Genomic DNA, 27,058 nt, shown 5'->3' with positions numbered 1-27,058 from the left:
CGGGTTTTGATATTACAAAATGACATCCCTGTGCTGCTCTATGCGCTTGGAAGCGCTTGATTTGATTTGCAGCTGAGTTTTCTTTGAGTGGAGGACGAACTTTAAACGTCAATATCGCAGTCGATTATGTTCATGTAATCGTGGGCAGTCAAAATAGTAATCGCGATCGATGTTCGATTAATTGTGCAGCCCTACTTCCAGCAGGACACCCATCCAAAGCATACAGTAAAAGGAAACTCTCAAGTGGTTTCAGAGAAAAAAAAATCAAGGCCTTAGAATGGCCCAGTCAATCACCTGACTCGAATCCAATTGAACAAGATTTAAAGACAATATGTTTAGAACAGTGGTTCTCAACCAGGGGGGCATGGAGAGATCGGAAGGAGGGGCACAATTTTTTTCAAGAAAACAAACCAGACAGGACATCATTTGGGTACTCTGTGTATTTTATTGCTTTCCAAATAGAATGTGCATAAATGGAAAAAACCTATGTTCACACTCCCTCTTTTTGTGGAGCTTAGTCTGCCTTTTATCTAGCTGTCAGTGCAGTGTTGCCAACTTTTCAGATCCCTTTAGCTTTTTTTTTTTTTTGCCAACCCCCCCCCCCCCCCAAAAAAAAACAAAAAAAAAAAACTGACTTTCCAAATATCACCAGTACTGTCCTGCAAGCGCAAGATCCTGCTTTCCCGGTGCCCTCACACCTCTCTCTGCGTCTGCTCTGTTCAGTGAGTGTCTGAGAGCCGGAAATTTAACAATGTCATGGATAAGGAGATGCGCCCTTCGTCCCAATGTACATCATTCGCATGCGAATGTTTTTAAGAACGCAAGATGAATGTAATGCAACATTTTAAATAATAAATGTTATTACAGCCTAGTTCTCTTGTATAAATAGTTATAGTGTTCAGAAACATTTTATATGATTCATGTTCCATATCTGTAAATTATATAGTTTTATAAAAGTTATTTAAAAAATCATAAGTTATGAAAAGTAATTGAAAAGTAAAAAAAAACAATATCTACATATGTGTGTGTGTGTGTGTGTAGATGTCACGATTCCCCCTTGAAGCAGCGTGCTCGAAGCACGAATGCGCGAGCACCTGCTTTTCCGCTGTGACCGTAGGGACATCGGGACACGTGGGTTTTGTTTATGTTTGTCATGTCTCCTCCCTGTTCCGTCATTGGCTGGGAAGTCACGTGTGTCCGGATTACCCTCAGCTGTTAGCAGTTGCGAGGGTAATCATGTCCGCATATATACCGCGCGCTTCCCAGCACACAACGCGGAAGATTAAATAAGTTAGTAAGTAAGTAAATAATACGAAGTGAATGTTTAGCGTTAGTGTAATTCGTGTCATAGTCATAATAGTCATAGTCATAGTCAGTTCGTGCTGGATATCCACTTCCAGTTAATCGTCTTAGTTCGTGTCTTGTTTTGTGTAACGACCTAGATTCCTGCCTTGCCCAGTGTATGCCTGTTTGCCAATCGCCTGACCTCTTGCATGTTTATGGATTACGTCTTGGATCACGTTTTGGATTTGTCTGCCTGTCTGTTTCTTTAAATAAACAACACTGTTATCCTGCACTTGCATCCGCTGTATCTCTGCTTCGTCACGATGTGTGACAGAATCTTCCGCCGAAACATGGATGCAGCAGGAGAACGGAGGAGACGCGGAACCCGGAAGTCGACGCCAACCGTCCCCGCTATGGACTCCGTCCACTTCCCACAATGGATATTTATGGAGCTTCCGGACCCATTTGACGGATTTTTCGGTGCCCCTGAGTATTTCCTGGTAGACTGTCAATACTACTTCGCCAGTCTGTTAGACCCGAAGCCAGAGGAGAAGCAATGGCTCCGATTTATGTGGTCCCGGTTCTTTGGACCGGCCCGTCAATGGGTTCAGCTCAAACTGGAGAAGCACTGTAGGAACCTGGACGGTGTAGAACAGTTTGTGGGGGATTTCATGTTGCGATTCGGGAGTCCGGAGGCGAAGGAGGAGCTAGAACAACTTCTCAGGGGTGTAAGTCTGGAAGGCGAACCTGCCCTGCCGTTTACCCACTACTACAGGCAACGTCATACAGAGCTCAACCCTGAGATCCAAACCAAGCCTCCAGTCAGGAAAGTCCAAGTCCCAGTCAAGTCTCATGTCCCTGATGTCCAAGTCCCAGTCAAGTCTGAAGTCCCTAAGGTCCAAGTCAAGTCTGAAGTCCCTAAGGGCCAAGTCAAGTCTCACGTCCCTGAGCGCCAAGTCAAGTCTCACGTCCCTGAGCGCCAAGTCAAGTCTCACGTCCCTGAGAGCCAGGTCAAGTCTCACGTCCCTGAGAGCCAGGTCAAGTCTCACGTCCCTGAGAGCCAGGTCAAGTCTCACGTCCCTGAGAGCCAGGTCAAGTCTCACGTCCCTGAGAGCCAGGTCATGTCTCACGTCCCTGAGCTCCAGGTCAAGTCTCACGTCCCTGAGCTCCAGGTCAAGCCTCACGTCCCTGAGCTCCAGGTCAAGCCTCCAGTCCCTGAGCTCCAGGTCAAGCCTCCAGTCCCTGAGCTCCAGGTCAAGCCTCCAGTCCCTGAGCTCCAGGTCAAGCCTCCAGTCCCTGAGCTCCAGGTCAAGCCTCCAGTCCCTGAGCTCCAGGTCAAGCCTCACGTCCCTGAGCTCCAGGTCCAGCCTCCAGTCCCTGAGCTCCAGGTCCAGCCTCCAGTCCCTGAGCTCCAGGTCCAGCCTCCAGTCCCTGAGCTCCAGGTCCAGCCTCCAGTCCCTGAGCTCCAGGTCCAGCCTCCAGTCCCTGAGCTCCCGTTCAAGGCTGCTGACACGCACAGCCAGGCCCTGCTCACGCCACAGGCTGCTGATATGCCCAGCCAAGCTCAGCTCACGCCACAGTCCGCCGACACGCACCGCCCAGCTCCGCTCATGCCACAGTCCGCCGACACGCACCGCCAAGCTCCGCTCACGCCACAGTCCGCCGACACGCATCGCCAAGCTCCGCTCACGCCACAGTCCGCCGACACGCATCGCCAAGCTCCGCTCACGCCACAGTCCGCCTTGCAACACAGCCAGCAGAGTAACCTGAGCATCTGGGGCTTTCCACTGCAGGGGAGGCACACCTTGCTGCGCAGTCCAGATGTGAAGGCTGGCCCAGAAATTTTTTTGGGGGGGGCAATGAGGACAGCAGAGCTCCAGCCTGAGGCCTACGGGGAGGTCTCAGCTGTGGAGCTCTCACCTGAGGTCAACATGGCGACCTCAGAGGGACAGGCCGAGGAGGCTGTCCCGCTGCCATGCACAGCCGAGGAGGCTGTCCCGCTGCCCTGCACAGCCAAGGAGGCTGTCCCGCTGCCCTGTTCAGCTGAGGACGCCGCTCAGCCCGCCTGTTCAGCTGAGGACGCCGCTCAGCCCGCCTGTTCAGCTGAGGACGCCGCTCAGCCTCCCCGTTCAGCTGTGGACGTCGCTCAGCCCGCCTGTTCAGCTGAGGACGCCGCTCAGCCCGCCTGTTCAGCTAAGGACGCCGCTCAGCCCGCCTGTTCAGCTGAGGACGCCGCTCAGCCCGCCTGTTCAGCTGAGGACGCCGCTCAGCCCGCCTGTTCAGCTGAGGACACTGCTCAGCCCGCCTGTTCAGCTGAGGACGCCGCTCAGCCCGCCTGTTCAGCTGAGGACGCCGCTCAGCCCCCCTGTTCAGCTGTGGACGTCGCTCAGCCTTCCTGCTCCATGGCAGATAGCGTTCCCCCCTTCTGCGTCGAGGAGACCCACGTTCCTCTCCCTGGCCCCACGGAGACCCACGCTCCTCTCCCAGGCCTTACAGGGGACTTCGCTCTGCCTTCCCGTTCAGCTGGGGACGTCGCTCCGCTTTCAGGCTCAGACGAGGACGTCGCCCTGCCTCCCTGCTCCGCTGAGTACAGTGCTCTGTTTCTCTGTCCAGCTGAGGTCGTCGCTCAGCCTCCCTGTCCAGCTGAGGACGTCGCTCCGCTTTCAGGCTCCGACGAGGACGTCGCCCTGCTTCCATGCTCTGCCGAGTACAGTGCTCTGTTTCCCTGCTCCACCGAGGACATCGCTCAGCCTTCCTGTCCAGCTGAGGTCGTCGCTCAGCTTCCCTGTTCAGCTGAGGTCGTCGCTCTGCTTCCCTGTTCAGCTGAGCTCATCGCTCTGCTTCCCTACGCCGCCAAGAACACAGTGCCGTTTCCTGGCTCTGCTCGGGACATTCAGCCCAGGGGGCCGGGGCCGCCAATGAAGATGGATGACTCATGGCACTCCGGGAGGAGTGCCTTTAGGGGGGGGTTCTGTCACGATTCCCCCTTGAAGCAGCGTGCTCGAAGCGCGAATGCGCGAGCACCTGCTTTTCCGCTGTGACCGTAGGGACATCGGGACACGTGGGTTTTGTTTATGTTTGTCATGTCTCCTCCCTGTTCCGTCATTGGCTGGGAAGTCACGTGTGTCCGGATTACCCTCAGCTGTTAGCAGTTGCGAGGGTAATCATGTCCGCATATATACCGCGCGCTTCCCAGCACACAACGCGGAAGATTAAATAAGTTAGTAAGTAAGTAAATAATACGAAGTGAATGTTTAGCGTTAGTGTAATTCGTGTCATAGTCATAGTCAGTTCGTGCTGGATATCCGCTTCCAGTTAATCGTCTTAGTTCGTGTCTTGTTTTGTGTAACGACCTAGATTCCTGCCTTGCCCAGTGTATGCCTGTTTGCCAATCGCCTGACCTCTTGCATGTTTATGGATTACGTCTTGGATCACGTTTTGGATTTGTCTGCCTGTCTGTTTCTTTAAATAAACAACACTGTTATCCTGCACTTGCATCCGCTGTATCTCTGCTTCGTCACGATGTGTGACAGTAGATAGATAGATAAATTTTATATAGAGTAGATAATCATTATCATTATACCTGGAATCCTCCAATATTATTTATTTATTTATTTTTTTTGGGGGGGGGGGGGGGGGGGGGTTGCCATATGAGGCTTGGGGGGGCTTTAGTTGCAAAAGGCAAAAGGTTGAGAACCTCTGGTTTAGAAGAATGGACCAAAATCACACCTGAATGCTGTGGCCGGTTAATTTCTTCATACAGGAAGCATCTTTAAGCTGTCATTACAACCAAATGCTTCTCCACTAAGTATTAAATAAATTTCAGTTAGCATGTTCAATATTTTTTTCCTGTGTCATTCCACTATATTACACACAACTTCATTTATGGCCTTTAATGTTTGAGTTAATACCAAAGTCTGGTGAAAATTTCATGTGAATAGCCTCAATGAAGTGAGCAGCAGCGAAATCGAGTCTACTCCACCTACAAGGATGAGGTTCAACATCTGGTGGAGTGGTAAACTTATAATAATATGGACCTTAACATCACAAAAACTAAAGAGATGATAATAGACTTTAGAAGATCCAGATGCACTGAGCATCTTGCTCTCTGTGTATTAGGAGAGATATATGGAGAGAGTGGAGAGTTTCAAGTTCCTGGGAGTTTACATCTCATCAGACCTTACTTGGTCAGTTAACATCTTTCACCAGGTGAAGAGGACCCAGCAAAGACTTTACTTCCTTAGGAAGTTAGCAGTCCCACCTCCCACAATAGCTGCTGATTAGTTTCTAACGTGCCACCATTTATAGCCATTTATTGACCTACTGTTGTACTGTGTGGTATGGCAGCTGCACTGCAGAAAACAGGAGAGATCTACAATGTGTGGTGAAAGTAGCATAGCAAATAATTGGGACCCCACTCATATCCCTAACAGACATATACACTGGCTGACTTAAAAAGAAAGCCAGTTGTTTTACAAGAGACCCAACTCACCCTGGACCAGTTCTCTCGTCTCCACTCTCAGAGAAGATGGAGAAAAATTAAAACCAACACAAACAGGTTAAAGAACAGCTTATACCCTAGACCTGTAAACTCTATCACCCCCCCCCCCCCCCCAGCTCACCCCCTTGATTGAAAGAGAGCTGCTGAAAAAGAGACCATCCTACATGCACTAGTCACTTTTGTATTTATTATTTTGCTAGTAGGTTTTTTAGGGCTATTTTTAGTGTTTTCAGGTTGTATTTGTTATTGTATTTATTTATTTTTTTGAAGAGCTGCTTAACTAATTTTTGTTGTTTTTTGATAATGACAATAAAGATCAATCAATCATTTACATTTTCTAAAGTTCATTTTAATAAATAAAAAACTTTATAAATAAGTTACTTCATTTTTTAATTGCATTATGTAAGAACAATATGGGTATTTTTTTTTCTTTGTTCCTCTTTCTGCATTTTACCTCTTTTTAACTCTTAGGTATGTGAATTGTGCTCATAGTGATGGCGAGCAAAATCTTGTGGTGTTTCATTATCGAGGGGGGATTCTGTACCGTTGCTGTCGACCCATTAATCCAGGACAGGAGCTCTTGGTGTGGTATGAAGAGAAATATGCCAGTGATGTAGGCCCTACATTTTCCCACCTCTGGAATATAAAGTGCTCTCCCAATGGTAAGGTCCATACCTAGTGATTGTGCAATATTTATTTGGTCTTAAAACTAATTTTATGATTAAAATCGTCAGTAAAGCTAAAATCTGCGTTAGATTCTTGTAACATATTTGATTCTTTCTTCTTGAACTGAGTTGAGTTCAAACAAGCTGTTTGCTTCAAGGTTTTCCTCAAAAGGAACACAGAATTACTGAACTAGAATTAATTTAATATATTTCTGTAAAGCTGCTTTGGGACAATGTCTGTTGTTAAAAGCGCTATACAAATAAAACTGAATTGAATTTCCTTTTTCATTCCTGTTGACTGCAAGAGGTGATGCAAAGCACACCGGATGCTTCTACGCCTATTAAAAAGGTCAGAACTTTACACTGATGCAGTGAAATGACTGATGTGTATAGTAATACAATACCCTTCTAACACAGGGGGCAGCTTCTTTGTAGTTTTATTATTTACACTAAGGGGTAACACAATACCACTATCTGTATCTGTTTAGCGCTGTATTTGTATTCATGTCTATACCACTGTGCCCTGGAAACACTGAAAAAATAGAAAAGGAAGTCATTGTTCATTCAAAAAACATTAAAACAAATAGGAATTTGAACATAACTTTTTATTTAACTCTTGAACCAGATGCCATTGGACCTTTCTGGCATGCTTCTTGTCTTATAATTTATGTGACTAAGTAAGCAAACTCTGTTTCAAAACACCAATGGCTTTCTCAAATCAGGGAACTGTTTATAGTGTACATCAGTAGCCATGTAACAAAGCAATAAGACATTAGATTGCATGATTTAAGGTGGTAAAGATAATCTGCCATCATGATTTGTGCCCCTTGACTGTGGACCACCTTGAATTCGAAGAGGAAGAGTGATCTGTGTCTTGGCATACTTCATGCAGTGGAGCCATTGGAGTGGGGCGGAACAAAGGGTAAACATTGGATTGGAACAAAGGGTAAAGGGGCACTCCAATTGGTAGTACTGAAGTTTGAGGACTTGATGGCCAAACACTACAGCTCTATTATGCTATACTTGGTCTCCCTTACTGAGAGCTCCTCCATCACTTTGGCCCCCAGCGCTCTGTCTGATGCGTCAGTCTACAAAACAAAAGGTAGAGAAAAGTCAGGAGGATACAACACTAGGCCCCCAGATAAAACCACTTTTACCTGGCAAAAAGCCAACTCACATGTCTTCACTGGACCAGATCAGGCACTCTCTTTTCAATGAGGTCACTCAACATTTACATTTATGGCATTTGGTAGACGTTCTTATCCAGATTGACTTACATTTTCTCATATATACAACTGAGGAGTTGAGGGTTTAGGGCCTTACTCAAGGGCCCAGCAGAGGCAGCTTGGTGGTGCTGCAATTTGAACTTGCAACCTTCCGATGAGTAGTCCAACATCTTAACCACAGAGCTACCACCAGCAGACTTCTGATGTCCGAAAAATTAGGCACAAACCTATGATATAGCCAGCCAGCCCCAGGAACTGCCTCGCTCCCTTTTTGGTCTTTGGACTTGTTCAGGCCAGAATAGTTGCTGTCTTAGCTATTTGGGGATGCACCTGCCCAAGGCTCAAGTGGAAGCCCAGTTATTGGACTCTGACCCGTCCATTTGCACACTTCTTTGGATTTACTGAGAGTTCCACCCATCTTAAGGATCTGTCTTGTAAATGCTGCTGCCAATCATTACTGTAAATGATCATATTATCTAAATAAGCAGGGGCATATGCATTGTGTAGGCAGAGTATTCTGCCTATCAAATGTTGAAATGTCACTGGGGTTCCAAACAAACAAAACAAAAGGGTGACAAATTGGTGTAACCCAAATGGAGTAGAAAAGGCTTTTTTTTCTTTTCTGTAGTCAAGGGAATTTGCCGGTACCGTTTGCATTTTACGCTGTGCTTCACAGTATAGTTATGTGTCCGTGTGAATATCAAGCTGCTGAGCATGCAGCCCTGGGGCGTGCAGGTGCTCAGTGTGATGGTGCTAGAGGTGTTGCATCTGATCCAAACAGTCTGTGGACAGACTGTGTCAGGACGTCTGGAATCTGATTTCAGAGGGAGGGATTGAAGCCCATCAGGTTCAGCTCGGTGACCAGTTTCTGTGGGATTATTGTAATGAATGCCAAGTTGTCAATAAATGGCATTTTGACATGTTCCTTTTCATCAAAGTGAGACAGGGCAGTGTATAAGATAGATATAGCATAATCAGTAAACTGGTTTCAGCAAAATGTTAATGGTTAAGTAGAGTTGATAGTGATGCTTGGTGATGACCTATTACCATCTTCTCAAAGCACTTCATGATGACTGAAGTGAGAGCTATGGGGCAGTAGTCATTCAAGCATGTCACAGTAAATTTCTTTGACACAGGTATGATGGTTGTTAGTCTGAAGCAACTGGGAATGATCACCTGCCTTTAGAGAGATCTCTGAAGATATCTGTGAGGACATCAGTCACATCTTCAGGGCATACTGAGTGTTCTGAGCACTTCTTCCAGTATGTTGTCAGGTCCGACAGCTTTGTGTGGATTTACCTTCTCCTTAAATGCACTGTGAACATACAGACACACTGGTTGCCCAGTGGATAGGGTAGTTTACCTAACAGGAATGTCCTTATGTTATGCTGAATGTATGTGCTGTGGCTGATGGCTTGAATGGCCAACATTTATCCCTGGTGCTTTTGAAAGTGGTCATGAACCTTCGGAGGGTATTTTTCGCTCTGACTGCCTGAGACCTTTCTGTCCTGAGTGCTGCCATTTCACCTAATCTGATGGCACCACCACAAGCTCTATGCAAAGACCACATCTTGCCTGTTAGCCATGGTTTCTGGTTGACTGTTACAGTGATTCTGTTGGACACAGGACAACGTTATCTATACAGTTGCTAATTTAGCTAATAACAGATGATTAGTACTCTTTCAAGTTGTTGATATTGCAATAGGTAGCTACTACTTTGGAACAATTTGTACAGTCAAAGCAGTTCTATAGAGCTAAAGTGGCATCCTTTGGATATATTCTTTGCTGTTAAGCAACTGGCTTAGTGTATTTCAGTAGTGGTCTGGATTTATATAATGGATACATTGTATGAGTAGGCTAGGTGTGGTTGGTTTCAGTCAGTTACGCTTTGATATGTTTGTGTACACTACTTGTGCCTCTGATTGCAAACTTTATATTTTGGTTGAAGAATAGCTGTGGAAGAGCAGGGTGCAAGTTGGAGGCAAATTATCATGATGTAGATATCATAATTTCCAATAGCCGCCACTCAATATGCTTGCATAGTGACTAATATTAAAGGACAAAGGAAAGTCAAGGCCAGACAAAGGTTGGAGAGGAATAAGATGAGTGAATGGTCTTATGTAAATTTATTTATTTATTTATTTTATTTTTTTAAACCATTTAACCATAACTCAGCACTGAGAAACTGTCCATCGGAATTTGGAGTGAGCTATAGGGCACATAGGCCACACATTCTGGGTTGTTGAGGGTCCATTTCAAGCACCACTGTTATTGGATTATCAGTGACTTCTTTTCAAATATGCCACAGTGGTCTGCAAGAACCATTCCTGCCACAGCCTCCATTTCAACATGTTAGAATTTGCATATTCTACTTGGGGTAGTGATGCATCCCAGTGCCCCATGAGCAAAATATTGGTGATATTATCTGGAGTAAGACCCAGATTCAAGAAATCTGCTAATACATAACCCAAAGTTCTAACATATGTTCAATCTCAGCAAGTGCTTGTTCTCAACAATTCCTCATTCACTGACTGGTTGCCTAGGATAGCAACCATGATGCTGCTTTGATGGACCTGATTTTCTTTTCCCATATTCCACCGAAACGAGAAGTGTTGGGAGGGTTAAAATGAAAGCTTATTTACTGATTAGCCAGCTGTGCCTTCAAAGTATGGCTGAAGGCTTCAAAAGATTCAGTCAGTTCTTTGACTTTGATATTTGAAGTCTCCTTTGAAATTTGTTCCTTGATCGTACCAAAGATTGTAAGAAAGCCCCCTTTTGGCAATGAATCTTTGAAGTGCCATTAAAAAACTGTCTGTATCAAAACTATTAAGCAAGTCAATGTGAATATGTCATGTGATTTGACACTTGAAAAAATACCACACATTTTCTTGATTTTATAGAAATCCATTCCAGTGTACCAGAAAGGAGGTTGCCATATTTGTAGGCAAGAAGGACTTGCCATTTGGGGCATAATCTTCTGCTCTCCATTGCCGGCACTGCATACAAGACCATGGGTGTTTGTGCATAACTTCCACATACAATGCTGTGAAAAAAATATTTGCCCCCATCCTGATTTCTTTTGTTTTTGTGTATATCTCATTCCAAATTGTTTCAGAAGTTAAAACAAAATCTAAGATAAAACAGAGGCAACCTGAGTAAACACAAAATACAGTTTTTAGATTATAATGTTATTTATTGAAGCAAAAAAGTTATCCAGTACCTGTGTGAAAATGTTTGCTCCAATACTTACTGATTCCCCAAATCTATGAAACTGCATTTATAATGGGGTTCAGCTGGACTAGACGCAACCAAGCCTGATTACTGCAAACCCTGTTCAATCAAATCAACACTTAAATTTAACTTTAACAGCATGAAGTTAGTTAAAAGGTCTTACCCAGTTACACACTATGCCAAAACTGAAAGAAACTCCAGAAATGATGAGGAAGTGATTGAAATACATCATAATATATTATGATGTATTATACATATAATACATAGTAAAGGCCACTGATCATGACTCCACTATCAGAAAAACACTGGGCAAAAATGGTATCCATGGAAGAGTGGCGAGGCGAAAACCACTGCTAACCTAGAAGAACTTTAAGGCTCATCTGAATTTTGCCAAAACACACCTTGATGATCCTCAAACCTTTTGGGAGAATGTTCTGTAGATTGATGAGTTGAAAGTGGAACTGTTTGGATGATAGTGGTCCCGTTACATACATAGAATTCCACAAAAAAGATCATCATAACTATGGTCAAGTAAGGTGGTGGAAGTGTGATGGTGTGGGGATGCTTTGCTGCTTCGGGGCCTGGGCAGCTTGCAATACTTGAGGGGAAACATGAATTCTGCTCCCTATCAGAAAATCCTAAAGGAGAATGTCCGGTCTTCAGTCTGTAAGTTGAAACTCAAGCACAACTGGATTATGCAGCAAGAGAATGATCCAAAGCATAGCAGTAAATCCTAGTCCTAGAAATAAGTTAAAGACTGATCTCCAGTTATCAGAAGTGTCCTCCCACTCTAATTATTCCCAAAAGAACCCATGTCACACCCTTCTTCATCTCCCTTTACTGGCTTCCTATAGCTGGCCGCATCAAATGCAAGGATGTGATGTTCACATACAAGACCTTGTCTGGAACGGCAACTCCCTACCTCAACACTCTACTTGGGGTTTTTGTTACCTCATGCAACCTGCAATCATTTAATGACCGACACCTGGTAGTGCCTACTCAGTGAGGCATGAGGTCCTGTTCCTGAACCTTCAAAATGACTGTCCTTCATTGGTGTTATGAACTTCCGACATCAATCCAGACAGAAGAATCTGTCACTTTCTTCCAAAAATGGCTGAAGACCCACTTCTTCCGTGAACACTTAACTAACCCCTAACTTGCCCTCCCTCCACTCTACCCACACATATTTTAAAAAAATTATTAATTAAAAAAACACTTTCACACTTTGCTTCTCAATTAAAAATCTTGTATGGTAGCACTACTTGTATTGTTCTCCGCTTGACATATCACTTTGCTGGTATTTCCTCATTTGTAAGTTGCTTTGGATAAAAGCATCTGCTAAATGAATAAATGTAAATATATTTAGCCCAGTATGAGAGGCCTATTCAGGTGCTAAAGCAGAGAGTAGGTAAGGGTTTAAAAGTATAAATTACAAGATTTATTTATATATGTCTCTGTGTGTGTGTGTGTGTGTGTGTGTGTGTGTTTATATATATATATATATATATATATATATATATATACTCAAAATTGAGTACATCCCTCACATTTTTGTAAATATCTGATTATATCTTTTCATGTGACAACACTGACGTAATGACACTTTGCTACAATGTAAAGTAGTAAGTGTACAGCTTGTGTAACAGTGTAAATTTGGTGTCCCCTCAAAATAACTCAACACACAGCCATTAATGTCTAAACCGCTGACAGTACACCCCTAAGTGAAAATGTCCAAATTGGGCCCAAAGTGTCAATATTTTGTGGGCCACCATTATTTTCCAGCACTGCCTTAACCATCTTGGGCATGGAGCTTACCAGAGCTTCACAGGTTGCCACTGGAGTCCTCTTCCACTCCTCCATGACGACATCACAGAGCTGGTGGATGTTAGAGACCTTGTGCTCCTCCACCTTCCATTTGAGGATGCCCCACAGATGCTCAATAGGGTTTAAGTCTGGAGACATGCTTGGCCAGTCCATCACCTTTACCCTCAGCTTCTTTAGTGTGTTTGGGGTCATTATCATGCTGGTCCTACGGCCCAGTCTCCAAAGTGAGGGGATCATTCTCTGCTTCAGTATGTCACAGTACATGTTGGCATTCATGGTTCCCTCAATGAACTGTAGCTCCCCAGTGCTGGCAGCACTCATGCAGCCCCACACCATGACACTCCCACCACCATGCTTGACTGTAGGCAAGACACACTTGTCTTTGTACTCCTCACCTGGTTGCCATCACACACGCTTGACACCATCTGAACCAAATAAGTTTATCTTGGTCTCATCAGACCACAGGACATGGTTCCAAAAATCCATGTCCTTAGTCTGCTTGTCTTCAACAAACTGTTTTGTGCATCATCTTTAGAAGAGGCTTCCTTTTGGGACGACAGCCATGCACACCAATTTGATGCAGTGTGCGGCGTATGGTCTGAGCACTGACAGGCTGGCCCTCCACCCCTTCAACCTCTGCAGCAATGCTGGCAGCACTCATACATCTATTTCCCAAAGACAACCTCTGGATATGACGCTGAGGACGTGTACTCAACTTCTTTGGTCGACCATGGCGAGGCCTGTTCTGAGTGCAACCTGTCCTCTTAAACCGCTGTATGGTCTTGGCCACCATGCTGCAGCTCAGTGTCAGGGTCTTGGCAATCTTCTTATAGCCTAGGCCATCTGTATGTAGAGCAACAATTCTTTTTTTCAGATCCTCAGAGAGTTCTTTGCCAGGAGGTGCCATGTTGAACTTCCAGTGGCCAGTATGAGGGAGTGTGAGAGCGATGACATCAAATTTAACACACCTGCTCCCCAGTCACACCTGAGACCTTGTAACACTAAGTCACATGACACCGGGGAGGGAAAATGGTTAATTGGGCCCAATTTGGACATTTTCACTTAGGGGTGTACTCACTTTTGTTGCCAGCGGTTTAGACATTAATGGCTGTGTGTTGAGTTATTTTGAGGGGACAGCAAATTTACACTGTTATACAAGCTGTACACTCACTACTTTACATTGTAGCAAAGTGTCCTTTCTTCAGTGTTGTCACATGAAAAGATATAATCAAATATTTACAAAAATATGAGGGGTGTACTCACTTTTGTGAGATACTGTACATGGTTGAAAGAACAATATGAATCAGAATTTAAGTTCCTGGCACCAGAATTTGGACCCTGCACTGGCTGATTTCCTCTCTTCTGGGCCAAGGAAGAACAGCATTGTTCAGTGAAAGCTTCTTCGTTTAATGATACAGAAAGCATAGTATATATACAGTGGGGGAAATAAGTATTGCACGCTTCAACATTTTTTTCAGTAAGTATATTTTCAATGAGGTTATTCGCATGAAATTTTCACCAGACTTTGGTATTAAATCAAGAAATCCAGAAATATAAAGAATTCACAACATTAAAGTCCATAAATTAAGGTACATGCAATAAAGAGGAATGACGGAGGAAAAAAGTATTGAACACGCTAACTGAAATTTATTTAATACTTAGTGGAGAAGCCTTTGTTTGCAATGACAGCTTCAAGACGCTTCCTGTATGAAGAAATTAATTGGCCGCAGTATTCAGGTGTGATTTTGACCCATTCTTCTAAACGTATTGTCTTTAAAACTTATTCAATTGGATTCAAGTCAGGTGACTGACTGGGCCATTCTAACCCCTTGATTTTTTTCCTCTGAAACCAATTGAGAGTTTCCTTTGCTGTATGCTTTGGATTATGTCCTGCTGGAAGGTCCACCCACATCTCATCTTCATCATCCTGGTGGATGGCAGCAGATTCTTCTCAAGAATCTCCAGGTAAAGGGCTCCATTCATCGTTCCGTCTATTATATGAAGTCTGCCAGTACGGTGCAATGGAAAAACAGCCCCACACCATGATGCTTCCACCTCCAAACTTCACTGTTGGTATAGTGTTTTTAGGATGATGTGCAGTGCCATTTCTTCTCCAAACATGGTGTATAGTATGACAGCCAAAAAGTTAAATTTTGCTCTTGTCTGACCAGACTACACTCTCCCAGTATTTCATAGGCTTGTCCGAATGAGTTGTAGCAAACTTTACACAAGCTTCGACATGCCTTTTTTAGTAATGGAGTCTTGCGGGGTGACCGTGAGCAGTGGAGTGCATTGCCTATTGTTTTTTCTATGACGACGGTACCTGCTGCCTCCAAGTGTTTCTGGAGCTCTTTCTGAGTGGTCCTTGGCTCTTGGGCTACTCTTCTGACTATTCTTCTGACTTCCCGGTCAGAAATTTTGTGAAGAGCTCCCGTGCGTGGCCGGTTTATGACGGAGTGGAGTTGCGTCCACTTGCGGATAATGGCCCCAATGGTGTTTACTGGAAGATTCATAAGTTTTTAAATATGTCAGGATCCGATTCCATCAATATGTTTTGCAACAATAAGGTTGCGAAGGCCTTGAGAGAGCTCTTTGCTTTAACCCATCATGAGATGTTTCTTGTGTGACACCTTGGTAACGAAAGCCTTTTTATAAACCATCAGTTTACTAACCCAGCTAATATTAATTTGCAGGAGATACAATTACTTACGAATTTCAACTGGTTCCTTGCCTTACCTTGCCTTGGAAAACTGCTTTTTCTTAGTGTGTTCAATACTTTTTTCCTGTGACATTCCACTTTATTACACATAACTTTATTTATGGATTTTAATGTTGTGAATTCTTTATATTTCCGGATTTCTTGAGTTGGTACTGATGCCTGGTGAAAATTTCATGTGAATCGGTTCATTGGAAATATATTTACTGAAAAAAATGTTGCCAATACTTATTTCCCCAACTGTACACACAGAAATATTGATAAAGAATGATAAATGTCAATTAGAACAAGTCCCAGATAAAATCAAAACATCTATTAGGTATGTTCAAGTGACATAAGAACTACAAGACATTTAGTCTACCAGATAATAAGAGAAGAACCGAGAGAGAAAGAGAGCGAGTGAGGACGAAAGGTGGGGTGATTAGGAATGCTAAAGTCAACACATTCCGTGAACACAAAACAATTTGGTTCTGGTACATCATGATACAAACTAGAGACCTTCAGAATTGAGACAGATCATGCCTGAAACTTATCAATTGCACTCTTTGATCCTTAAAAGGATCTGTGTATGCTCTCTGTAGTGTGTATTTCTAAAACAAAACAGAGCTATATGTGTGTGTGTTAAATGAGATGAGAAGAGGCTCCCCTAAGTTGCTGCTTGATTGCCGTATTGTCTCGTATCACTGGACAGCGCTTGATGCAGATGGGGTGAAACCACTGGGATTGTGAATCTGTGAGGACAGCAGTACGGGTAACGGCCACCACACGTGTAGGATGACCAAAGGCTGCTTCCCCAACCTTTGTGGGTTCAGACTTTTGATAACTGTGTCACTTGGGATGAAAGAGTGGGCAAAGGGAGAGAAACAGAAACCTCACCATGTATACTGTTCAATTTTTCAATGAGAGACTGAGTGTAGTGGCCGACAGTCACGTCCAGATCACCTGTAAAGCAAACACCTGGGTTACCCTTAGTTCATGGAGTGGGAAATGGTCTGCCCATAATAATCTTAAAAGGAGACAATTTAGTTTTCTGATTAGGAATCATGCGAAGTTCGCATAGGATGGCAGGTAATAAATCGACCCAATTACTTGAGGGGTTCTCTAAGACAGTGTTTTTGACCCTTTTTTGAGCCACGGCAAATTTTTTACATTGGAAAAATCTTGCGGCACACCACAAACCAAAAATGTTACAAAATGACACTCTGTAGCCTAATACAGTATATATAATTACAATATAGTTTCTCAATTTATTTATACTCACTCAGTGTGAAACCTGGGCCTGTTTAGATGAACACAAAGCCGATATCCTGGCAGGAATTGAAGAAAGACACACATGAAGCTCTTCTCCAAGAACTCTCAGTCTCGCTCTGTTTTTAGTTTTTATAGCAATTAGGCTTGAAAAGCTCAGCTCACACAGATATGTTGTGGAAAATGGGAGCAATGTCAAAACTGTTGGCCAGAATGGGGAACTCCTTGGCAGCAGTCAACCAAAAACTGTCCAAAGGAAGATCAGCAAATCTTAGCTTAAACCATGATCTTGTTTCAGTTTAGTTAGTTCCTCCTGCTCCTGTAAAGTCATGTCCTTTCCAACAACTGATGCTGAGCTGTATGGGTCCCTAACCCAGTCAAGGCTGTTACAACCCGGTATCTTGGGACGGGAAGTTTTTTTTGTGCTGTGACATTTTGTGTGTAGGTCCGAACTCCCTCCCAGACTTTCCAGCCTGCCCTAGCCGGCAATTAGCTACCTGCTGCCACCCAGACGAATATTACATTACTCTGCCAGTCACTATATTACAGCACAGACACTCGACAATGGCATATTATTGGCAGATAATAATTAATAAATGTTGATAAAAAAAAAAAAAGAATTTTAAGACTAATTAAGTGAAATTGGATTTCTCACGGCACACCTGATGATCTCTAGTGTGCACAGTGGTTGAAAATTACTGCTCTAAGAGCCCCTTAGTAAGGTGTTCCTTAATGATGCAGTTTTTTTCTTTCCACAATCCCTGAACTCTCGGGATGATATGGAATATGAAAGTGCCAATCAATGTTTAGGTACTTGCACAGTTTCTGTGTTACCTTGGAAACAAAAGGTGTCCCGTTGTCACTTTCAATAGTTTGGGGGATACCGTACTGTGGGATTACATCTTTTGTGAGAATTTTAACAATGGCATTGGAATTTTCCTTTGAGCATGGAAAGGCTTCTACCCATTTAGAGAATTTATCTACAATAACTAGAAGATATTTGAGACATCTGATAGCTGGCATGTGTGTGAAGTCAATTTGTAGTGCCTGAAAAGGACCACTAGGTGGTGGTAATGCGTCATATTTGGTGGTTTTCCCTTGTATATTTACTCTTGTGCATGCTAAACATGCATCAAGGAGTAATTTAACAGTTTTGTGCATGTCTAGAATACAAAACCTCAATGTTATAGCAGAGATCACCCCTCTTTGTGCGACATGAGAAACACCGTGAAAATGGCGCACGAGGAACGGAAGGACAGAAGACAGGAGAGCATATTAAACCTTCAGTGGGCGATGTGGAACAACCTTCCACGTGAGGTCGTGTTTGTATTAATGTTGCAGCGGCAGTGAGATCAGCTCCTTCTGGCTCTGAGCCAGAGCTCGGCTTATCCACTATTTGCTGTTTGCTCAATAAATGTGGTAGATTTTAGTATCTTTTTCTTTTTTTTTCTACATCCACTGATTTAGTGTAATTTTAGACTGACCATTTCCACCCATAGTTATAGCTTGTAATTTAATAGTCACAGCTTATAATTTAATAATCACAAGAGGATATCAGACAGTGTTGGTTATAATGTTCAATCAGATAAGGGATACCAAATGATTTGCCGAATCCTGTGGTAACCTGCACCAGCAGAAACACCATGGACTGAAACAGAATTTGTTGAATCACGTATGCACAGCGTCTTTAAGACACTGTGTTCACTGAAGCACCGTGAGCCAAAATGTGATATTTCAACCAATACTTCAAGATTTATCCAGATATCTGCACAGCGGTAGAAAGAATTAAAATCATTCACTTACGTCTGTCCAATTCAATTCAATTTTATTTGTATAGCGCTTTTAACAATGGACATTGTCTCAAATCAGCTTTACAGAATGTAGGGAATTTGCAGTGCAGCGAGTGCAGCAAGGGGGCGGAGTCTTCGCTTGCGTCGGGATTGTCTGTAAAACACACAGCAAATGTTATCGCATGCACACTGAAAGCCTCCTCTCCCTTGCGAGCGGAGTACCGCCGCTTTTATACTCTCCCGTCGTCTGCTGGATGGTGGAATTTTTTCGTGCCGCCCGCCATTCAGCAGCCGAGTATGTGTCGGCGGCCCCGCCCCGCCGCCACACATTCTCCAGCTGTCCAAAACATTGGTGGTGCTGAAGCGGCAGTCGCAGGAGGAGCGATCTTTGTTTCTTGTGCGTTGGCCGTGGGCCTGTCACCACAGTACCTGCCCCAGCTCCGAGCCTACTGCCGTCATATGTTGGGCTCACAGGGCGTTCCGTCGTGAGAGGCCATCTGCATTCCCATGTTGGGTCCCTGCCCGGTGCTGGACCTGGAAAGAGAAATCCTGTAGGGAGAGGAACCATCGAGTTACCCGGGCGTTAGTGTCCTTGGCCTTGGCCATCCACTTGGAGTGGGGCGTGGTCTGTCACCAGGACGAAGTGCCGGCCAAGTAGTACCGTAGCTCCTCGATGGCCCACTTTATTGCTAGGGCCTCTCTCTCCACAGCCGCATACCTCCTCTCAGCTGGGGGCAACTTTGTGGTTTATGTGGTACGTTTTTGTGTCTGCTCGCTTACCGGGCTGCTGCAGGCGATAGTTCATGGCACCTCTTCTCTCAAGGACTGTATATGGGCCCTGCCACCAAGCAAGGAATTTGCAGGAGCTGCTGGGTACTAGCAGGAGTACCCGATTGCCAGGTTGGAACTGGCAGGGTTGTGCTGGATGGTTGTACACTCGTTTCTTGTTCTCCTGGGCGGCTCTCATATGTTCCTGGACGATCGGGGCCACTCGATCGATCTTCTCCTGCATCTCCTGTACATGCTCAATGACCGAGCAGAACGGGGAAGGCTGTTCTTCCCATGCTTCCCGTGCCACTGTCCGAAGAGGAGCTCGAAGGGTGTGAAGCCCGTGGATGCCTGGGGGCACTCTCGGACGGCGAAGAGGACATACGGCAGGAGGAGGTCCCAGTTCTTCCTTTCCTCATCTACCACCCGGTGTAACATTTGCTTTAAGGTCCAGTTGAACCGTTCGACCAGCCCATCTGTTTGTGGGTGGTAGACAGATGCCTTTAGGTGTTTCACCTGCAACAGCCAACACAAATCAGACATAAGCTTTGACACAAACGGGGTACTTTGGTTGGTTAGGATGTCTTTTGGGATCCCCACATGGCTAAACAGGAGCACCAGTTCTTTAGCAATGTTCCGGGAGGTGGTTTTACACAGTGGTACTGCCTCGGGGTACTTGGTGGCGTAGTCCACGATTACCAATATATACTCGTGACCTCGGGCAGATTTTGGGAGTGGCCCTATGAGGTCCATGCCGATCCTCTCAAAGGGGACACCTATGATGGGAAGTGGGATGAGGGGCACCGGTGGGGGCTTCCCTGGGGCCATGCGTTGGCACTGGGGGCATTGTTGGCAGACGCCCCGGACCTCTGTGTCCATGCCTGGCCAGATAAAGCGGTCCTTCAGCTTCTCCAGGGTGTTTCTTGCCCCCAGGTGGCCCTCGAGCAGATGGGCATGGGCGAGGTGCATCAATGCCTGCGTTCTGGCTTTGGGGACGACCAAGAGGTGTACGGTTTCCCCTCTGTGGTTGGTCCCGTGGTACAGTAAGCCTCCTTTGACCAGAAAGTAGGAGGGGATTCTCTGATTCGGGCTCTGGTCGACCCCCTCGATCTGGTGCACGTGGGCCCAACAATACTTCAGGCAGCTGTCCTCTTTCTGCTCTCGGCCGAAGCTCCCCTGCCGGTTTACCTGCTGGAACACAGACGAGAGCAGGTTAGAGTGTGTGTGCAGCTTACCTTCTGTCCCGGTGTCCTCCTCGCCTCGGGCCATGTAGGCCTGCTGCACTCGTGCTTCCTTCGCTCGCTAGGGTGGTTTCGGCAGGTCCAGCATGGGGAGGACACACCCAGCTAGCCAGGTTTTCTGGGTCTTCTTTGGCGTCCCCTGGTCTGGCTCGGTCGGTCTGGGCTCATCCTCGGGTGTCCCGTAGTCTGGGCGGCCTTGGTGGTGCTGTCCCTCTTCGCTGAGCGCCAGGGTGGTAAGGGTGTGTTCCAGGGCGGTCAGTAGTTCCCTGGGTGTCCCGGGGGCTTGCATTCCCATGGCCTGGCATTCCGTGGGGGGCAAAGTCCTCAGGAACCGGTCTACAGCCACCCTCTCTACAACCTCGGTGGCAGGTTGCAGGTCTGGCTGGAGCCACCTCTTGATGAGGCACAGCAGGGTGTCCATCTGTCCACGTCTCTTGGATCCCGGCCTGTAGCACCACCAGAGAGGGTTCCGCCCACACCATGCCAGGATCTCTCTCCTTACTGCTTCGTAGTCCCCTGCGTCCTCCGGAACAAGGGCATAATATTCTGTGCAGGCCGAGGATGCGCGGCCACTCCCCGATACCCCAGCTCTCCCGGTGAGCAACCCATTTCGAAGGCTTCCAGGTAGGCCTCGATGTCGTCCTCTGGGGTCAAGTAGGGAAGCAGGTCCTGGGCTTCTCGGCTGGGATCAGGTTGAGGAGGGGCGGCCACAGAGGTCATGGCTTTCAGGGTCAGAAGCTCCTGGGTTGCGACCTGTAGGCTCTGGGCAAGTTGCTGTGTTATTGTCTGTTGCTGGAGGCTGGCCTCCATTCGTTGCTGCAGCAGGGAATCCATCTATTGAATTAAAATTTTTTTTTATAAGAGTGGGTCTGTGCTCATGCCTGCATCCTCCACCAGTGTAGGGAATTTAGCCAGCGGGGACAGAGCACAGACGCACAGGAGGCCAATTCAGTGTCTCTCGTGGAGAAATCTTTATTCACAAACGGGTCGTGAGAGGGTGTGAGTGTGCGTATGTGTCAAAGTGGGGGTGTGAGGTGAAGCATTTCGTCACTGCGGGGTTGCCTAGGGTGTGCTGGGGGTTTCCCGAGTATCGGGGATCCCGTCTTGCTGTCAGGAGAAGCCGCGGGTGCAGCAAGGGGGCGGAGTCTTTGCTCACGTCAGGATTGTCTGTAAAACACACAGCAAAGGTTATCGTATGTACACTGAAAACCTCCTCTCCCTTGCGAACAGAGTATCGCCCCTTTTATACTCTCCCGTCGTCTGCTGGATGGTGGAATTTTTCCGTGCCGCCCGCCATTCAGCAGCCGTGTATGTGTCGGCGGCCCCGCCCCGCCCCGCCACCACGCATTCTCCGGCTGTCCAAAACATTGGTGGTGCTGAAACAGAGCTGTCGCTTCAGCACCACAGTGGCAGTCGCAGGAGGAGTGATCTTTGTTTCTTGTGCGTCGGCTGCGGGCCTGTTGCCACAAGAAACATATAAACGCGGGATACAGATTTTAAGTGTGTGAATTTATCCCTAATGAGCAAGCCGGTGGCAAGGAAAAACTCCCCAAGATGATATAAGGAAGAAACCTTGAGAGGAATCAGACTCAGAAGGGAACCCATCCTCATCTGGGTAACAACAGATAGTGTGAAAGTAAAGGAAAGTTCTGTTATGGTTTTTACATGAAGTCTATTTGTTGGACTAGTCCACTGTTCACCAAAAGAGACTGTAGTAATTGCAGTCCTAAGGTCACAGAAACAACCGTAGTCCCAGCAACCACAGCGAGAATGTCCATGTGAAATTGAGGTCCAGAACCATTTCATGGTACTTCAAGCGGTATCATCCTAAGTAATCTCTAGGCAGTAGCCTCCAGTTGATGAGATCTCCATGCAGAGGTAAGGTATCAGGATGGATCAGGCAAGTCCGGAGAGCAGAAAGGGTCAGGATCACTGGCATCTCCATAAAATCATGTGTGGCTCAACAGAAGGAGAGAGGGAAAGGGAGGTAAAGAGAGGGAGAGATTATCCCCGCTTCTGACACCAGAAATCTGTTAAGATCTTTGTCAAATACCATTCACAGAATCAGAATTTGGACCCTGCACTTACTTATTTCCTCTCGTCTGGGCCCAGGAAGAAGTCACACTGACACCATTGTTCTATACGCTATATACATAAAAAAGTAACTGTTTTGTCGATGTATTTAGTCCTGGTGACTTTTTTTTTATCAAAACGTTTTCTGTTCTCAGACACCAATGATAACAAAAACTCAACATCCATTCTCTTCTCTCTTCCGGAATACTTTTCTTTGATATTAACACTGGTTTTCAAAACAGCTTTCTGTGCTATAGCCTTTTTGTGCAACAGCAGCAGCTCTGGGCACGTGATCTAAAGCTCAAATCTAATTGGATGGCCTGTTTCATCGTGGAGTGACAGGGGAAAAATCGACATACTGGTTGGAAAAAAAATCACGCTTTGTTGCGCCGTGACTGATCTTGCCCGGCGTGAATAGCTTCATAGGGATCTATTGTCTCGATGCAAGAGCTTCATTGCGTTGTACATTCGCGTCGCTTAATCATGCTCAGTGTGAAAGGCCCTTAAGCCCGCAAGTTCTGTCATCCGAAGGATTGCTTTTAGTGTGCTCCCAGATCTCTGTTAAACAATTGGTTACAAAGGGTTTATAGTGACAGGTTTATGATTTTATCCATGTTAACAACCATTTTCTTTTTTTACGGTTAATTTGGTCCAAACTAGTTTTGATAATTGAATTTCAGATACAGCAGCAAGCAATTCTAATCATGGAATGGAATGGATATTGTTTTGGAAAGGTGTAGAACCCTAGTGTGTATGGGTGGGAAGGAGAACTCAGGAGACAGTCGACTCTTAACAAAGCTTCAGGCACCTTTTATTTTAATTTCTTCTGTGAGTGCTTTCAAAAATCCTTTTCAAAAGTTTACACCCCTCTGGTTCTTTATGTAGTGTGTTGCCTTCTTGAGCATCAATGAATGTTTGCACCTTTTTGTAATAGTCGTGTACGAGTCCCCCAGTTGTCCTCAGTGTGAAAATAGGCATCTCAACATAATATAGCCACTGTTGGAAAGGGGTCAAATATGCAGAAGATGCTGGAAAAGCAAAGAAGGTGCAGGACCTGGAGAATTTTTCTGAAGAACAGTGGGCAGTTTAACTGCTCAGGACATATAAGGGACTCATGAACAACTATCACAAAATATAACAGTATTAAGAATCAAGTGTATGTAAACTTTTGAACTGGTTCATTTGAGTAAATTCCTGATAATAGTTTTAAAATTTTGTTGCATTTCATATTGAGGTTCATAATAATTTTTTTTCCTTTGAATTCTACAGAAGTAACTGAAGCTCTGTTGAAAATCTTCTCCTGCTCCTTGTGTTCACTTTCCTATACATCTCAAATGTACCTTGACAAACACATCAAAAGATGCCACTACGAGGAATATGTGAGACTGCAGAAATTTGGAGAGATTATATCTGAGGTTCAGAGGCCCACAAAAGGCTCAAATAGTCAGCAAATGTCATCTGTCACTCTTAATTCAGACACTTCTCCCAGAGAAATGCAGAAGGAAATTCACCACTGTGCAGACTGTGGAAAAAGGTTTACTCGACAGGGTAATCTTCAACGACACCAGCACATTCACTCAAGAGAGAAACCGTATAACTGCTCAGAGTGTGGAAAGAGTTTTAATCGAAAGGATCATCTCCAACAACACCAGCGTATGCACGCAGGAGAGAAGCTGCATCCCTGTTCAGAGTGTGGAAAGAATTTTACTGATCAGATTCATCTCCAACAACACCAGCGCATTCACACAGGAGAGAAGGCATATCACTGCTCAGAGTGTGGAAAGAGTTTTACTGATCAGAGTTCTGTACAGCGACACCAGCGGATTCACACAGGAGAGAAGCCTTATCAATGCTCACAGTGTGGAACGAGGTTTCGTCATCAGGGTAATCTTCAACGACATCAGCGCATTCACACAGGAGAGAAGCCGTATCACTGCACACAGTGCGGAAAGAGTTTCTCTCAACAGAGTCATTTCCAGCAACATCAGCGCTTTCACACAGGAGAGAAGCCGTATCACTGCCCACAGTGTGGAAAAAGTTTTACTCATCAGGATAATCTTCAACTACACCAGCGCGTTCACACAGGAGAGAAGCCGTATCACTGCTTGCAGTGTGGAAAAAGGTTTAGTCATCAGAGTAATCTTCAACGACACCAGCGTATCCACACAGGAGAGAGGCCACATCGCTGCTCGCAGTGTGGGAAGAGTTTTATTCAAAAGGCTGAACTTCAATTACACCAGCGCATCCACACAGGAGAGAAGCCATATCAATGCTCAGAGTGTGGCAAGAGTTTCTCTCACAAGGATTATCTCAAACAACACTATCACATTCACACAGGTGAGAAGCCATATCTGTGCTCACAGTGTGGGAAGAGTTTTATTCAGAAGAGTGCTCTACAGCAACACGAGCGCATTCACACAGGAGAGAAGCCGTATCACTGCTCGGAGTGTGAAAAGAGTTTTACTGACCCGAGAAATCTTAAACAACACCAGCGTATCCACACAGGAGAGAAGCCACATCACTGCTCACAGTGTGGGAAGAATTTTATTCAAAAGATTGAACTTCAGTTACACGAGCGCGTCCACACAGGAGAGAAGCCGTATAAATGCTCACAGTGTGGGAAGGGTTTTAAGCGAAAGGATCATCTCCTACAACACCAGAGCATTCACACAGGAGAGAAGCCATTTCACTGCTCACACTGTGGAAAGAGTTTTACTCAAAGGGGTGCACTTCAACAGCATGAGCGCATTCACACAGGAGAGAGGCCACATCACTGCTCTCAGTGTGGGAAGGGTTTTATCCAAAAGATTGAACTTCAGTTACACCAGCGCATCCACACAGTAGAGACGCCATCTCCTACAACACCAGAGCTTTCACATAGTAGAGAAGCTGTATCACTGTTCACAGTGAAGGAAGAGTTTTACTGACCCCAATAGTTTCTGAAGGCATCAGAGCATTCACACAGAAGCCTACTTAAAATATAATTTCTCACAGGACCAGGCTTGTGTGATATAACAATTTAATCTACACAGTCTTTACACAATATTACACTTCCCTCATATCTAGTGGTGTTTATTCTGATTATTCTGTATTACCATACCTACCAACCTTTACACTTAGAAATGTGAAATTTAGCAAGAAAAAACAAAAACAGAACTTTCAGTTTTTGGCAGAAGTTAACAAAGGCCGAAATGTTTGATCTTAATAGTTTTAATAGGCCTACAACAAAGTGTCAAATCTTGACACTTAACTGACAATTTATGTTAATGTTTATAATTAGAATGTGACTAGATATGCTTTTTTGCTCTTTTACACAATCAATACTCACACTGGGCCTCATTTATCAAGCTGGATATGAATAGATTCATTCAAAATTTGTGTATAGGAGCATTTACACAATTTGGTATTAATGGAAGACCTGAAAGTTCTGCAGAATGTTTATATCCTACTCATGCTTGTGTGTGTGTGTGTGTGTGTGTGTGTGTTTGTGTGTAAATATATGCATAAAACATGAACTAATGTAAACATCATTTGTTCAGGTTTGTTCAAAAAATCTAATTTGCTATGAGTTACTGCGATTTTATAAATGTCTTACACTGTCACTTTTACACCTACAGTATAAGATTAAATAGTGTTTTGTTTTGTTTTTACATTTACCCATACCAAATTAACATTTTGTGAAGCTTAGTCTTTTCATATTAATGTTATTACTGAGTTTTATAAAAATCAAGAAAGCAATCCAGTGTGCAGTGCTGTGCAAGTCATAGGCAGTCATTAAGAGCAGCTGTAAAGCAAGAAAGTCTTCAGAATAATAGATAAATAATAAAAAAGTAAGCACTAAATGGTTCTACATTTTTAAAACAATTATAAAGAGCAGTGAACAGTAGCAAACTAAAGGTGAATATTTAGTGTGGCAACCTTATGTTATTAACCTTTTTATATATATATATATATATATATATATATATATATATATATATATATATATATATATATATATATATATATATATATAGTGTGTGTGTGTCTGTGTATGTATGTATGTATTTTTTTGTTATCCTCTTGGCTAGTCTGTATATCTAAGCATCTTGGGAAATTTGCCACATTTGAGTGACACTAGATACTGTTTTTTCCAGGTAAAACCTGACAGCATTTATTTATGGGTTTTGAAAGTGACTGTAATATGTAATATACGTAATATGTTACTTTCTTTATTAACATACATCTTTCTGTAACATTAAATTATTATGTTGGAAAACTAATGTTTGGAAAACTTTTCTTATACTGACAGTAATCATCTAAGCCAAAATTTATACTTATAAACAAATCTCACAAATCATTCAATTAACAAATACAGATATATAAATGAAGGATGGGCTATAAGTGATGTGTTATGTCTCAAGCGCCAATGTACCATATACAGTGGTGCTTGAAAGTTTCTGTGGAAGTTAGAAATTTCTATATTTATGCATAAATCCAGCTTAAAAACAC

The 27,058-nt window shown here is 44.4% G+C and overlaps 1 protein-coding gene across 6 annotated transcripts in view; it reads left to right on the top strand.

Annotated features, from left to right (window-relative positions):
• LOC108260750 (zinc finger protein OZF) overlaps positions 1 to 26,829 on the top strand; it is a 43,006-nt gene extending 16,177 nt beyond the window's left edge. For 3 of the 6 annotated variants that reach the window (XM_053687315.1, XM_017461264.3, XM_053687318.1), the window contains exons 6-7: positions 6,257 to 6,447; positions 23,837 to 26,829. In XM_053687315.1, coding sequence (XP_053543290.1) covers positions 6,257 to 6,447; positions 23,837 to 25,494 — 1,849 coding nt within the window. In that variant the 3' untranslated portion in view covers positions 25,495 to 26,829. Of the gene's footprint in view, positions 1 to 6,256; positions 6,448 to 6,755; positions 6,800 to 14,343; positions 14,697 to 23,836 lie in introns of those variants that run through there. The other 3 variants (XM_053687324.1, XM_053687321.1, XM_053687325.1) reach the window with 3 other exon arrangements.
• The last annotated feature ends 229 nt before the right edge of the window (positions 26,830 to 27,058 follow it).

The sequence above is a fragment of the Ictalurus punctatus genome, chromosome 2 (genome assembly GCF_001660625.3).
Source record: "Ictalurus punctatus breed USDA103 chromosome 2, Coco_2.0, whole genome shotgun sequence".
Taxonomy (NCBI): domain Eukaryota; kingdom Metazoa; phylum Chordata; class Actinopteri; order Siluriformes; family Ictaluridae; genus Ictalurus; species Ictalurus punctatus.
Note: the sequence above shows the minus strand (reverse complement) of the source record. Positions and strands in the feature narration are given on the sequence as shown.